Below are 14,990 nucleotides of genomic sequence, written 5' to 3'. Positions count from 1 at the left end.
GACTATGTTTTTACTGTTCAGTAATGTGTATGGTAAATGAAAGATTTCATAAAGAATGTCCTGTCTGCAATCTTATCCCCCTGGTTTGATACTTTGTAAGGCTGAAATGACTGTCACTACAAATGTCTACGTTATTTGCATTTTCTTTCTAAACCCAATCTAACGCTGATATTATTGCCATTAACTCCACTGTGTTTACCTACAGGTGACAAATTGAGGTTTAGGCATGTGCTTAAAATACAAACCAGCTCTGTCTCAGCAGCAGCTTGTTTATATAACTCTGTGTGGAAAATCTGCAGCTGCTCTGTGGTTTGTATTTTAAGCATATGTGTAAACCTCCAATATTTCAGGCTGACGAGCTGACTCTGTTTACTCACCAGACACAGTGTTGGACACGTACAATTAAATCTAAGTATGATCAATAGAAACAACCTCTTTTTACAGTGTTCTTGCTTGATGTAAAACTATAAGTGCGTCTGTGTCCAGATGTAAAACCTGAGCTGCAGAAGGAGCAGATCAATAAATAAGGAAAGTTCATTATAGGAGATAACTGCTCTGAAGGTCCTAGAATAATAATAATAATTTTTAAAAAAAACGACAAGTCAACTTTAAAACCTTATCAGGAGAAAGTTGTGTCGTTGTGTCTGCAGCCGGAGAAGAGCAGCACGTGGCCTGACTCAGAAAGCAGCAGCCTGCTCGCTCCCGCGTGGTTTTAATATCATGCGACATGTTTTTTTTGTTTTGTTTTTTTTGCATCGCCAGCTAAAGTCGGAGAACATTTCTAACCGCCATGCGACGTTGTAAGTCCAGCATGCATCTCTTTAAGTGATTTAAGTGATTAACGTCACCGCAACTAAATTGACTACTTTACTACGTTTCCCTGCATTCCTTGCGACAACGTGGTTACGGCCACCGCTTGTCTTGAGTGGATCGTAATGTTGACTAAACTCAAAACTGTTATCAATGTAATTAATTCATTGACGTTCATTAAATTCTTTTTTCTTTTTATTCGACTTAAATTATCTTTAACTGTAAGGTTTTTTTTTAACCGTACAATAGCAGCTATATCAGACCGGAACTTTGCTTGTTGTGTGGTTGGAGCAGTCGACTGGAATTCATTGTCGGACCTAAACAGTGGAAGATGGCGTGACAGCAACGTACATAGAAATAAGTCGAGCTTTAATTCTCCTGCATTTACAACGCTTCGGGCAAGATAGAGAGATATATAGACATATACTTTACAAGTCCTAAAGAGGGAATTTTTTTATTTTTTTTATTTTACACCGACCTAACATCTTGTATTTAATAATAAAAACAAGGTAAGTTTGACTGACGGTTTTAAGAGATTGTCGTGAATATCAACATTAATACAATGACTTGCTGTTACTGAGACGATTGAGACTTTAACTCATGCTAGACTCGTAATTGTAGTCGAAAAGACACAACACAACAGGCCACGATGACTAACCCGTATATATTGGCCTGATGGCTTTTTTTAAATTTTTTTAATTAATTAATTAATTTATTGTTGTTGTTTTTTTTTTTGTTTTGTTTTTATATCATGTCTTAGAAGAATTCCACAATGGAGGCCCCGCAGAGGAGAACGATTGAGGAGGACGTGGTCCAGTACAAACTCTTCTTTAACCAGCCAGACGGTTCAAATTCCCAGCAGACCGAGGAACGACTCACACGTGCAGTCGGGGACATTTTGGCAAAGGTCGCCACCCTCCTGATACAATACATCTGGCACAATCAGCCCTTCAACCTCACCTATCATCCAGAGAAAGGTAACGTTTTGTCAACGCCACAGAGTCCAGATGTTGGTTCCGTGGTGTGTATTATTTTGTTTTATTTATTTTTTATCTGCAGGAGGTGTTCCTGCTCACGTTGGCGGAAGCACCCGGTTTGGAGACAATGTGGATGACGAGTGGTTTATCGTTTACCTGCTCCAGCAAATCACAAAGGCTTTCCCTGAGCTCGCAGCCAGGTGAGACACACGCGCACAGTTCTTATTTCTCTAATGAAAATAAAAATACGAATAATTCGATTGCCTTATGAAAGTGCTTATCTGTTATATGCTTCTGCTTCAAACTTCCATTTAATGTGTGTGTGTGTGTGTGTGTGCGAGCGCAGAGTTGAAGACAACGATGGTGAGTTTCTCCTGATTGAAGCAGCGGATTATCTTCCCAAATGGATGAATCCGGACACCAGTGAAAACAGGGTGAGTCGTCCGCATGAGAAGGCAGATATGATGGTCTTTTGTAATCCTATGGTTTTATCACAATTGTCATTATGTTTTTATTTGAAAGAATATATTGGAGGGGTTGCATGTGTTCGCCCACTAAACTCAAATTACATAACACTGCAGATTATTTCCCAGAGCATACCGTGCAATTATGTAATAAATTTGATGGAAGGGCCGATCTTTGCTTTGAGGTAATTTTAAGTAAACTATGCATCACTTCAAAGCTCCCTGTTGGCACATTGAAGGACAGTTCAACCTCCAAAAACCCAGACTTCTAATTGACTGGGAAGTCCCTTTCACCTTTTTGCTTAAAATCAGTCACTTTTGTTTTTGTTTTGTTTAATAGTGCACAATAGCAGAATCTCAGAAGTTGGTGCCTTCTTGAGCGAAGAAGGAAAAAAAACAAACCCAAATCCATAAAAATCAAGAGTGTGACTGCAACAAAATGAAAATGATCACGCAGATTGAACAAAACAATAGAACTTAATGAATGATAGTTTCTAATAACTTCATGTATCATTGTTTGGTTTCAAGTTTCTGCCACTTGATGTTTATATTCACATTTTGGTGAACTACACCAGCCTGGAAGGAATGAGATTAGTCTAAAGTCTTTTGTTAGGAGTACACCTCTTGGTAATGGAAGAAAATCCCTTTTAAATATTCACTGGAGGTATTCGCCTTCATTGCTCTGCTCATTTTTTTCTTGCAGGTCTTCCTCTATCGGGGAGAGCTGCACATCTTGCCCTGTCCCTCGAAATCCAGTTCGGTGGGCATCTCGAAGGATGCGGTACCCAGTGTGGCCCAAGCTCTAGCACTGCTCTCCACCCACCCGGAGGCCTGTCAGGCAAACCCCGAGATTTGTTCAGCCCTGAGGAAGCGACTGCAGGGGTGAGAGGCCTTCCACACATCGTACAAGTTTTTAATACTTAAAAGTGACGGCGTCTGTGCATCCCTGCTGTAAAGAGAAGTGGAAACACTTCACAGTATAAAAACAATAGCAGTGTCGGCTGCCTGTGGCCATTATTTGCTCTGTCTAATGTCAGAACGGAAGGTTTCAAGGTGCAGTGGCAGAAACGTATGAAGTATCAGAGTACATACGAGTGTCTGTTTCATATCAGCACAATCTCAAATTGTACCAATAAGTTTTAAATAAGCGTCAATCTTTATTTTTCTCTCAGGTACCCAGAGAAGATTAAGAGCAGCCTCCACCGTGCCCACTGCTTCATACCTGCAGGTATCGCCACCGTGTTGGCCCAGCGACCGGACCTTGTGGCCCCTGCAGTGTCGGCGTTCTACCTGCGGGATCCAGTAGATCTGCAGGCGTGTCGCAGCTTCAAGACCTTTCCTCCAAACACAAGAGTCCTCACCTTGGTAAATATTCACGATTGTATTAACTGAAGCAAAGAGACGAGGTTCACCTTTATAAAAGGAAATCAATGGTTTTCTTCAAAAGTATTGCTTTTGTTGTTGTTTTATAAAATGCTTATTTCACAGTTTGTGTTACGGTTTTTAATTAGTCTGTTTCAGCCTTTGTGAAACGTCCCCTACAATAACGTAATATTTTCCAGGTGACGTTCACCCGTTGCCTGTACGCCCAGCTGCAGCAGCAACAGTTCACCGCAGACCGGAGGAGCGGCTTCACCCTGCCTCCTCGCTCTCAACCCCAGTACAAGGCTCATGAGCTCGGCATGAAACTGGTGAACCATCAACTCCGTTTTTTTTTTGTTTTTTTTCCTTCACTATTTATTGCTTTTTCTGCAAGCAAAGATTTGATGAGTGTTGTATGAAATTGTGCATTTCTGTCTGTGCCCCGCTCTCAGGCCCACGGCTTTGAGATCCTGTGCTCTAAGTGCAGACTGCCTTCTTCGGAGACTCACGCCCCGGTCAGCTGTAACCCTCAGTGGAAAGGCTTCATGGACAGTCTGAAAAGGAACGACTACTTCCGGGTTAGTTACACTTTTCGATCGGGCCACTCCTTGGACATAAAATCACGCATTGTTAAAGCATTTATCTTTTGGAGAAAGTTTTTTTTAATTCTACTGTTGCCAAATAGGGAGAACTGGAAGGTTCGGCCCGTTACAGAGAACTTACAACATCTGCAGAAAACTTCTTCAAACAATCTGTCGCCTCGAAATCAAGGTGCGGACTGTGGCTTTGCATCCATGTACTCGTGACTGACACTGTGTGAATGTACCTGCCTTTGACTTCCATTCGTCTGAATGTACCCGTCGTGCTTGTTGTCCCAGTGCTTTGTCCCCGGGAGACGAGGTTCTCCAGCTGCTGCACAGCTGCAATCCAATCGACTTGGAGCAGTTGAAGAAACAGGAGTCGCAGCTCCCCGAAGAGGACGGTGAGTAAAAGAGCTGAGGAAAAACGTAAAAAATGTTTGACGATGAAATAGTTTGCTGGCTTGAAAGGCATTGGAAAAGTTTGTCTTTTTTTTTTTTTTCTTAGGAGCACAATCGAAAAAAATTCGTATTTGGATCAAATGACAACCACTTTTGTAGAATATAGAAAACATTAATGCGGCACAATTTAGTGTAGAAAGAGATATTTCAAATAGATCCTTTTTCATACTTACCATAAAGAAAGTATTGTACAGTTTGTATGACCTTGCTTGAAAGTGAACATTTCTTTTCAGTCTCGGTCACCTGGGATTCTTTGTTTCCTGCCTTTTCCTTTCAGTTTCTGTCCTTTTGGTATGCATCCCCCCCCCCATTCTCTCTCCGTCTCTCGCTCGTTTCCCATGATTCGTTTTTGTTTGTGTCCGTCTCCCAGGTGACAGCTGGCTGAACATGACAACTCAGGATTTGGAGCGGCTGTTGCAGGAGAGAAGTGGCGGCAGAGCTGATGTTGGCCGCCAGAGCTCCGGTTCCACCAAACAGACGCAGCATGTCGGGGAGAAAGAGGAGAGGGGAAAGGAGACGAAGGCCGACGGGGAGGAAGAGGAGGCAGGTTACAGCCTGGTAGCGGTCAGTCAGGGGATGAAGAGCTTCCTCAGCGCTGTGTCGTCACATGAGGGTGCTGAACTGCCCTGGTGAGATAAACTGAATGATTATGGGGTCTGATTTGATTTGGAAAGTATTTAGCCAAGACCATCAAATCTAGTCGCTGAATAAACTGATTTAATAAACGTGTTGAAGTGCAGGAATTGTAACCAAGCTTTGCTAAACTCCGATTTTGATGTGCAAGGGGATGTAACGCATGGATCACTTTCTCTTTACGGTCCACCTGAGCTGTAAATTCTGCTGTATTGACACTCAAATCTTTTCGACAGTCTTTTGAGTTTCAAGCATCACATCGTCTTTTCTTTGTACTTTCTAGGAGCGTTCCCGCTCACCCGTTTAGCTTTGACCCGGACTCAATGGCCAACGCAGTGGACAGACTGCTAGGTATGTGAGACTTGAGGAAAGAAAATTAATCACCAACTATTTTGATCATAAATTCATTGTTTTTAGGTCTTTTAAAAAAAAAAAAAAAAATGAAAACATGTTGAAATTCTCTGATTCCAGCTTCTGAAATATGAATATTTTCTGCTTCCTTTTGTCCTTCGTGATAATGAACTGAATATCTTTTGGTTGTCGATTATTGTTCAGGACAAAACAGGATACGTTAGTCTGCATCTGGTTAACATTTTTCACCATTTTATGACATTTCAGGGTCCAAATAGCTAATTGCTTTATAAAGAAAATAATCAACAATGAAAATCGTTAGTTGCAGCCCTGCACATGTTCCTCTCTTTTATTTTTATTTAGGAAGCAAAGAAGAAGATCTAGATTCAGATGATCTGGATGATGATGATGATGATGATGATGAGGAGGAGGAGGAAAAAGACGAGGGCTCCTCTGGTCACGCCGACATGAATGGGGCAGAAACTTTGGACAGTCTCCAACAATACATGGACCAAATGGATGAGGAGCTGATGAGCACGAATGTCGGACAAAGCTTCAGTCAAACGGTAAATTCACTTCATATCAAATGCCTCTCTCTGCTCTGCCTCAAACTCGTGACATATTCATAATTTCAACATAATATTCCCTGAACATAGATGAAATCATGCACCTGCGATCATTCCGAATCTATATTTGTTATTTCTGCAGAGTTACAAGGCAGGTTTGGATGACAGCTCCTCTCAGCCTTCTGCCAAGGACAGTCCGCTGTGGGAGGCAGAGGTGGACGAGTCAGAGGAGGAGATCCAGCCTTTAGACCTGGACATCAATTTGATCACCAACCTGTTGGAGTCCCTCAGCTGCCAGGCGGGGCTGGCTGGCCCGGCTTCTAACCTGCTGCAGAGCCTGGGAATCCACCTGCCACCCAACTCTGACCACTCGTAAAGAACGAGAAGCCGACTTCGCGTAATGAACAAGGCGATATTTGAAAGGTGATAAGCAACGCGCAGAAAGAACCAGCATCTCCAGTTGACAAGTGCCTTTTTATTACATTCACGGTATTTCGGTTGCCAAAGGATGTTGAAGAAGTCTTGTAGAACTTTAGGAAACATTCAAACTCACTCTGTACTGTAAAGCTGCATTTTTTTTTATTATTATTATTATTATTATTTTTTTTAGGACGAGCGTCGAAGACTTTTCCTGGAGTCGCAATAATCATTGCTGTTTACAGTTCAAATAAAATGTTCCGAAGAACAAATAAGGAAAGGGAGTTAATATGTGCACACAATAAATTCACCTCAGAGAAAAGTATTAACAGTGGTATGTCCGTTCTGGTTGCACTGTAAATACAGACCTCGAATTGTTTTCATGTTACTTTAAGTGTGAAAATCTCAATCAACAATCTTGCTTGTGATTTAAGTCCTCTTAAGAGACAAGAATACGTTGGAGACAGCTCATTGGATCCTGCAATGCAAGAAGAAGCAATAGTCTGTTAACTTTGTGTTTTCTGCCTTAGATGTGTTCACTGTTGTCGGGTGGTTTTTTTTTTACATTTAATTTTGGTTGTTATACACTGAATAAATAAATAAAGTCTTATTTCAGTTTCATCCCAGTTTATTAAATGTATGCAGATTATCTTTGGTGCACCACCAACATTATCCATCTTATTTTTCCAAGCATGTGTTACAGTAAAATGTTTAATATCTTAACACGTACATATACAGACTTTCAGAAAGCTCAATAATATTAACCTGTACATGACACACAATTTAGCTTTTGACGATTACTTAAAATAGATGCAATAAAAAAAAAAATCCCAGAGCAGCTATTTAACTGTTTCTTGGTTAAAAATAATTCAGTCAAGGATCTGAGTTTGAATACCTTTTAACACCGAGATAAATATGTAATAAAGCGGGTTCAAGGTGTTCCTCGTTCATCTGAAAAAAAAAAAGTCAAGTCATTCAAGGACGACTTTTAACTGGTTGAACATCTATATGGGAAAATAAGTCATGTTGCAGTTGGGTCAAAAAGTCTGGATCCACTATCAAGACCAGTCACTTCCATTATCAGACACAAATGTTAAAAATTAGCCACAATGGTCAAACTTGTTGCTTTTCTTGAGCATATAGAAGAAAGAAAGATGTCGGAGTGTCAGCTGAGTAGTGGCTTATAAAAGAAAAGACAAAGATTTGTTTAAAAATGGGTGTTCGTTTAGACATTTGGATCCTACTGTAAATCATTGGTGTGTTATGCGTTTGCAGCATACTATCACGTTTACCTCCACGTCATGCATATTGCTTTTCTGCTGATGTTCTGTATTTTCTCTTTCATCATGTGAGTAAATGTGACTGAGAAGAGAGGACGGGAGATGATGAAGCTTGTTGTTCTCCACAGAGTAAAAAAAAAACAACCATTGAGCGGGGTTTGTGGATTCAATGACAGTGTGCGTATGTTACATCGGTACAGTACATGACAGCCAGTGACCTTCCTGACTCCTTTCGAGTGGGACTACAGGAGGGGAAAAAACGGCTGCACCACCTGCCTCGCTGAGTAGAGCAGTGCAGCAGCGAGCGGTGAGAAGCACAGAGCCCACACACCGACCAGGAAGTTCAGCACCATCCCCAGGAGGATAATGGCGAGCAGGTATCCCTGGAAGATCAGGGTTTGCCAGTTGCCCTTACTCAACACCTGCCAGGGACTGTCCGGGTGCAGCAGCCACAGCAGACCCAGCACCCAGCTCTGGTTCACCAGCTGGGTGTAGTAGATGTCAAAGACGGAGGCGCGGGCATCCGCAGGGTGGCAGCGCTCAGCCTCAGACACTTTAGCCAGCCAAACCAGAGAGAGACTGTGGAGGATTAGAGCCAGAGGTGCATACATGTACTCCAGAGGCGGAATGCCTGAGACACCGTTGGACGCTGTGGAGAAGAGGATTAGAGGTTAATTTGCTCTGAGGTGAAGAATCCTCAGTTTCACCTCTTAATGACGTCTTAAAAGTTTACCTGGGATGATAAAGGACGTCGCACACAGGATGGAAATCAGAACAGAGCTGTGGATAGAATGTGGGGATCCCAGCTTCAGGGCAAAACTAAAGCACACGGTTACAAGGGGCAGCAGAGGTAACGTGAGGAAGAAGAGGCCGGCATCCGAGCTGCTGGCTTTGGCCCACAAGGCCAGCACAGCATGAATGCTGTTACAGATAGCAGGCGGCAGCAGCTTCTCACCCAGACACCTGGAGTACGTTTTCAGAGGCACCACATTCAGGAAGTGGAGGAGATTTAAGACTAATAGAGAGACCAGAACCTGGAAGAAAAAAAAAAAGTCAATATGTAGAGTTATAGAATATAAAAACTACTGATCTCTCAAAAAGAGAGCAAAACTAGTTTTGTTAAATAGACTCGTCTGTTGATTAGTGAGTGATACTTAAGATTTCACTTTTGGCTTGCAGTCCTGATCTCGGTAAATCTCTAAAATTCAATCAATGGTATTTATTTATTTAGTTATTTTTTTAAGTTTTAATGCCTCTGTCATCGAGGCATCATCTTTTTTTGGTTATCTGTCCATCCCATTCTTGTGAACGTGTTATCTCAAGAAGGGAATTTCTTCAAATATGGCACAAACATTTACTTGAACTGATAAGATTTTGTTGGCCAAAGGCCAAAGGTTATTCCTGACTCACAAAACAAGTTTTGGGGCCGTGAAGAATTCATGAGCTAAGTTAGAACAAATTTCACAGAAAAGTGATGACATTTTTAAATACAAAAGGACAAAGGTCAACATCACTGTGACATCATAATGTTCTACCAAAACCCTTTGCTGGCCATTCTCAAAGAAGTCATTGGCACAGTAGGGCCCAGTATTTTATTGATTATAAATAGCTCTTTAGCAAATGGCAGCTACCCATCGATTTTTAAACATGCTATGGTCCAACCTCTTTTAAAGAAACCAAAGCCTGATCCTTCTGTTTTTTCCAATTTTAGGCCAATGTCTAATCTTCCATTTTTATCAAAGGTTTTTAGAAAAAGTGGTTTCAACACAACTCTTAGCTTTTATGAATCATAACAACATCTGATAAATTTCAGTCTGGTTTTAGAGCACTACATAGCACAGAAACTGCCCTCCTCAAGGTAACTAATGACCTCCTTTTAGCAGCAGACAGGGGAGAGAGTGCAGTTTTAATTCTTTTAGACCTAAGTGCAGCTTTTGACACCGTAGATCACACCATCTTAATCGATCGCCTCAAAACCTGGGTCGGCATCAAGGACGCTGCACTTAGCTGGTCTTATTCTTACCTTTTTAGAAAGAACCTACTCGGTCACCATAGGTAATTTACTCGTCTTCCACGACACACATTACCTGTGGTGTACCACGAGGTTCAATTTTAGGTCCAATTTTATTTTCTATCTACATGCTTCCACTAACGACACGATATATCTTTTCATTGCTATGCAGACGACACACAGATACACCTTACCGCTGAGACCTGGTGACCCAAAGAGCCTGGCTGCTGTCTTAGATGGTCTCTCTGACATTAACTGTTGGATGGCTCAAAACTTTCTTCAGCTCAGCAACTCAAAATCAGTCTGCTTATTTATAACCTGTTGCCAGGTTCTCAGTTAAGCTTTGGCCGTTCCAAAGTCAAGACTTAAATCAAAGGGTGACCATGCTTTTGCCATTATGGCCCTTCGACTGAGGAGATAAAGCTTGCAGAATCATTAACTTCTTTTAAATCACTTCTTAAAACCCATTTTTATAGAATTGCTTTTAAGTGATGTCGTCCTTTTATGCAGTTCTTTTGTTCCCCTGTTTTTGTTTGTTTATTGTATTCATTTATTTATTTGTTTGTTTTCTATTCCATTTGCTCGTTTTGGTTATTTGTTTGGTTTTCTTGTATTCATTACCTTAATGGTATGGTCTTTTTTGCCTTCTGTTTTCTTAAATGTTTACCGGTATTGACGTTATGTATGACTATGCTTTGCTTCTCTGTAGAGCACTTTGTAAACTCTGTTTTTAAAGGTGTTATATAAATAAAGTTATTATTATTATTATTATTATTATTATTATTATTATTATTATTATCATTCAACACCAAAAAGATTGGGATCATAATTCACATTTGGTCAGATATTGGTGAAACTGATCTTTGATGTCCACACACGGTGTGTGTGAAGCATCCACATTTTGGAATATGTAGCATCTTTGCAGCAACATCCATATTTAAAGCACTGTACTGTCAATCATCTTTATTGACCAAGCATGTCGACACATATAAGGATTCCCTCAAAGTCTTCACTACATATATTATATAAGTCTGGAAATATATGAATTTAAACTGCAACGTGACTAGTTGGCAGAGGCAAACAACCGTCAAGTGTTAATTCTAGTTATTAAATTAAATGCGATATTTTGTTTCTGAAGGACCAGTTGTGCATGCTTATTTTTGTCATACTTAAAATATCCAGCCCACCTACTCATTGTCTTGTTTTTTTGAAGCATAGTGTTTATGTTTTATAGCCAAAAATTATAGCCATTCTTGACAGACCCTCCCTCTGTTTCTACCCTAGAACATGTAAATATACATATGGGACGCTATATGTCGTGTAAAAAGTGTGTTTTATTAGAAATTATGAAGCTACATTTTCACTTTTTACATTACATCCACAAGATCTACACATAACGACTTAAAGTCACTCTGTATATTCACACGACTGCTATTCAGAAAACCCACTCATGTGCTACAAATAACCAGTGAACAGGATCACATTTAGTCGGCCCTTTGTGATGTTTGGTTAAACATTTATCATGCACATGCGGTCATCAACAACAAAACCCTCCACCACTGACACTATCTCTGCTCTGCCCTTCAAACCAGCACACCCACAGCAAGTAAAAGTTACAATAGCCAGCAATGATTAACAAAAAGCTATGAAAAAATAAATCATTTTTAAACTGTCAGGACACATTCTTTATTTTACAGTGACACCTGCGTCTTACTTTACTATGGAAAAAACAATATACTAGCTGTTGTATAACTTTGTCAATATGCTGGACGAGGTGCTCTGAATACACATTTGTCAGGACCCAGTGCTCTGTGAAAACAAAACACTAACTAAGTGACCTCGAGCAATATGTGTCACTCCTTTCACACACTTTCTCCATTCAATAAAATGCTTTCGGTAAAAACGCAAAATGGTATTTTTTTTTTAATTTTTTTTTATGGCTTTGTCAGAAGAAACAATCCAGGCTACGAGCACCAACCTGGGCGAAGCAGAGAGCCACAGCATACGGGTAGTAGTACTGAGGGATGAATACGGCAGCCACAAAGTTTCGGAGTTTGTCAGCCAGGCCGTATACCACCACGAGCACCAGGCAGAGGGTGAGAACCAGAGGCTTCAGGGCTTTGTTTGATGAGAGACTTTTCACCGCTGACGCACTCCATCCTGTCCTCCACTTCCCTGAACTGCACGCAGTAAGTTACAAATTATACAATAAGAATAAGGAATTTGTACATTAACTGACTTTTTTTGGTTTTACAAAGAAAACTTCTAAACCAACCAGTTTCATCTTTTAAAATGCTTTGTCTGGTTGATCGATAACCTTTTGTTCATGTCAGCACTATACAATTGGCAACTCATTTCATTGTTTTCCGAGATATAACATATAATATGTAATGCTTGTAAAAGCCGGTAGCATCACTTTTGTATTTAAAAGACATGTTGTCATTCTGTGCAGAAGTTGCAGGTGTTTGCGGACTCAGTGTGGTGACAAGAGAAATTCACACCAGCGAGGAAATCAATATAATGAACAGCAGAAACTAATTTTGAGTTTAACCATAAACTGTCATGACATAATCCCTTTGCTCTTTACAGATCATCTCTTCAACAATTGAATAACTGTGTATTATTATTAGAACTTCAGCAATTCATTTGCACCAATGTTACCAGTTCCTTTATGACTTATTTCTTGTTCTTATTTGCTCATGTTTATCTCATATTTATCAGGTGTCCCAGTTGATTAAACCTAGATGTAATGTGTGCACTAATAATCTAAAATTGTAATTTCTAAAAAAAATACATCAGTCAGAAGCCAAACCAGTACTTTCATTTTATTAATGTAACTACATTTTGCTGCTGATACATACATACTTTTACTAAAGTGTGATTTTTCATGCAGGAGTTTTACTTGTAATGGAGTTTTTCTACATTTCCGTACCGGTAAGATCTAAATGTTTATTGTATCAACCTGATACTGATAATTCACTATAGTGTGTAGATTTATCCTTACTTTAAAAAAAAAAAAACGTGGTTAAATTTCATTTCAAAGTCAATAAAATACTTAAATAATCTGATCTAGGAAGCTGAATTTTTAAATTCAAACGAATGAAATATGTTTATAATAATGCCGATAGTAAAATCGAATTTATTTGATCAGTTTTGTAATCTTATTTGATTATTTTTTTAAATCACGAGAAAAAGGACAAATATTTAGCAGTTAAAAAGGCTTAAATCAGAAGTCATACTGTTCAATTCCTCAAACAATAACACCAGTCTCATTAAGAGTCAACTTGGTCCCCTGTCTGTTTATTTAAAACCTGTTGCCAGAAACTTGGGAGTAATGTTTGACTCTCAGTTAAGCTTTGAAACACAGATAAAAAAAAAAAATGGTCCAGTCCTGCTTCCTTCAATTAAGAACCATCTCCAGAATCAAACCCATACTGTCACAAAAAGTCATTCATGCACTCATTTTCTCTCGACTCGACTATTTTAAATCCCTCTTTTCTGGCATAAACCAAAAATGGATCTCATGCCTCCAACTAGTCCAGAATGCAGCAGCTCGGCTTCTTACTGGTTTTAACAGAAGACATCACATTACTCCAGTTCTGGCCTCTCTCCACTGGCTCCCGGTTGGTTTTAGAATTGATTTTAAGATTTTGTTGATCACTTTTAAGAGACTCAGAGATACATTATTGAAATGTTAGCCCCATATGAGCCAAAGCCTGGCCCTTCCAAAGTCGAGGCTTAAATCAAAGAGTGACAGTGCTTTTTGCCATTGGGCCCCTCGACTTTGGAAAGACCTACCTGAGGAGATAAGGCTTGCAGAATCATTAACTTCTTTTAAATCACTTCTTAGAACCCATTTTTATAGAATTGCTTTTAAGTGATGTCGTCCTTTTATGCAGTTCTTTTGTTCCCCTGTTTTTGTTTGTTTATTTTATTCATTTATTTATTTGTTTGTTTTCTATTCCATTTGCTCGTTTTGGTTATTTGTTTGGTTTTCTTGAATTCATTACCTTAATGGCATGGTCTTTTTTGCTTCCTGTTTTTTTTTTTGTTTGTTTGTTGTTGTTTTTTTAATGTTTATGTGACGTTATGTATGACTATGCTTTGCTTCTCTGTAGAGCACTTTGTAAAACTCTGTTTTTAAAGGTGCTATATAAGTAAAGTTATTGTCATTATTATAAGTTATTATTAATGAACGCCATGCTTCTGCATATTTTCGTCACAATTGCATGACAAATAATGCTAATGCTTTCAAAAAGACATACCGTTATGAGAAAAATAAGAGAAAAAAAAAACTATAATATAGGCTAGATATTTTTTCGTATAAAAGTTGAGGGATAAAAAAAAAAAAAAACACCAAAAAAAACCCGAGACAAACGAGCTTCACTCACCATTTGGTATTCCTCATGAAGTCGTAGTTCGTTTTCAAAATCCAATCATTCCCTCTGAGTGGCTGTTCATATCATTCATTCCGACAAGCGATGACACGTCTACAATAACAGGAATTGAGCCTCTTAACAAACGTCCTGCCATCCATCCAGCGCGTGGCTCCGTGTGAACCTGCTGTCTGCTCCGCGGCTATTCACCTCATCTGTTGTCCCACTGTGTCCAGGTGGACTTTGGTCTCGGGCTGTTAGTCCTCCCATAATTAAAGACGCAATCAAGTCGGATAGTTAGGGAGAACGGGGCTTGTCGTCACGCTGCTTTTTTTTTTTTTTTTTTAAATTTCCAACACTAGAGGGGGCTACTACGAAATTGAATATAGATTTGGTGCATTTACTTATTCTGATGCAATTTCCTTTCTCAGAGCGGTCAGCGACGCTGTGAGCTGAAGTTGGTGCAAATTAACTGGTTTTCACACACCTAAGTAAAAGAACATGTACATTTAAAATTTTTAGTTTTAAGTTATATATTTGTATTTTGTAGAGGAGCTAATGTAGTTATATATATTATATTATATTATATTATATTATATTATATTATATTATATTATATTATATTATATCATTTTTATGCATTTTACTAATTCCATTTGCCAAGCGAACCAAAGATGTATAACCGGTATGGGGCAAGTTGTCT

The 14,990-nt window shown here is 39.4% G+C and overlaps 2 protein-coding genes across 4 annotated transcripts; one reads left to right on the top strand and one right to left on the bottom strand.

The window, feature by feature from the left end:
* Positions 1-1,113: 1,113 nt before the first annotated feature.
* Positions 1,114-7,241, top strand: ecd (ecdysoneless homolog (Drosophila)). 3 transcript variants are annotated; one of them, XM_069692900.1, is made up of 15 exons: positions 1,114-1,319; positions 1,571-1,787; positions 1,870-1,987; positions 2,134-2,221; positions 2,955-3,133; positions 3,424-3,616; positions 3,814-3,942; positions 4,066-4,191; positions 4,299-4,384; positions 4,492-4,595; positions 5,024-5,282; positions 5,570-5,637; positions 6,001-6,203; positions 6,346-6,626; positions 6,814-7,241. In XM_069692900.1, the coding sequence occupies exons 2-14, from the start codon at positions 1,583-1,585 to the stop codon at positions 6,577-6,579; spliced, it is 1,992 nt and encodes a 663-aa protein (XP_069549001.1). In that variant the 5' UTR covers positions 1,114-1,319; positions 1,571-1,582; the 3' UTR covers positions 6,580-6,626; positions 6,814-7,241. The 3 variants fall into 3 exon arrangements, with proteins under 3 accessions (XP_069549001.1, XP_069549000.1, XP_069548999.1); XM_069692899.1 differs by having other exon boundaries at positions 1,574-1,787; positions 6,346-7,241; XM_069692898.1 differs by having other exon boundaries at positions 6,346-7,241.
* Positions 7,242-7,792: 551 nt separating this feature from the next.
* On the bottom strand, positions 7,793-14,580 carry LOC138617696 (uncharacterized). Its single transcript, XM_069692901.1, has 4 exons — positions 14,303-14,580; positions 11,890-12,091; positions 8,634-8,934; positions 7,793-8,549 (listed from the first exon to the last, which is right to left on the bottom strand). The coding sequence occupies exons 1-4, from the start codon at positions 14,317-14,319 to the stop codon at positions 8,143-8,145; spliced, it is 927 nt and encodes a 308-aa protein (XP_069549002.1). The 5' UTR covers positions 14,320-14,580; the 3' UTR covers positions 7,793-8,142.
* Between the last annotated feature and the right edge of the window lie 410 nt (positions 14,581-14,990).

This window comes from Brachyistius frenatus, unplaced genomic scaffold (genome assembly GCF_029030835.1).
Source record: "Brachyistius frenatus isolate BFR_SWC_R1_liver_20210118 unplaced genomic scaffold, ASM2903083v1 Contig_13, whole genome shotgun sequence".
In the NCBI taxonomy this organism is placed as follows: Eukaryota; Metazoa; Chordata; class Actinopteri; family Embiotocidae; genus Brachyistius; species Brachyistius frenatus.
This window is presented reverse-complemented; position numbering and strand designations above follow the sequence as displayed.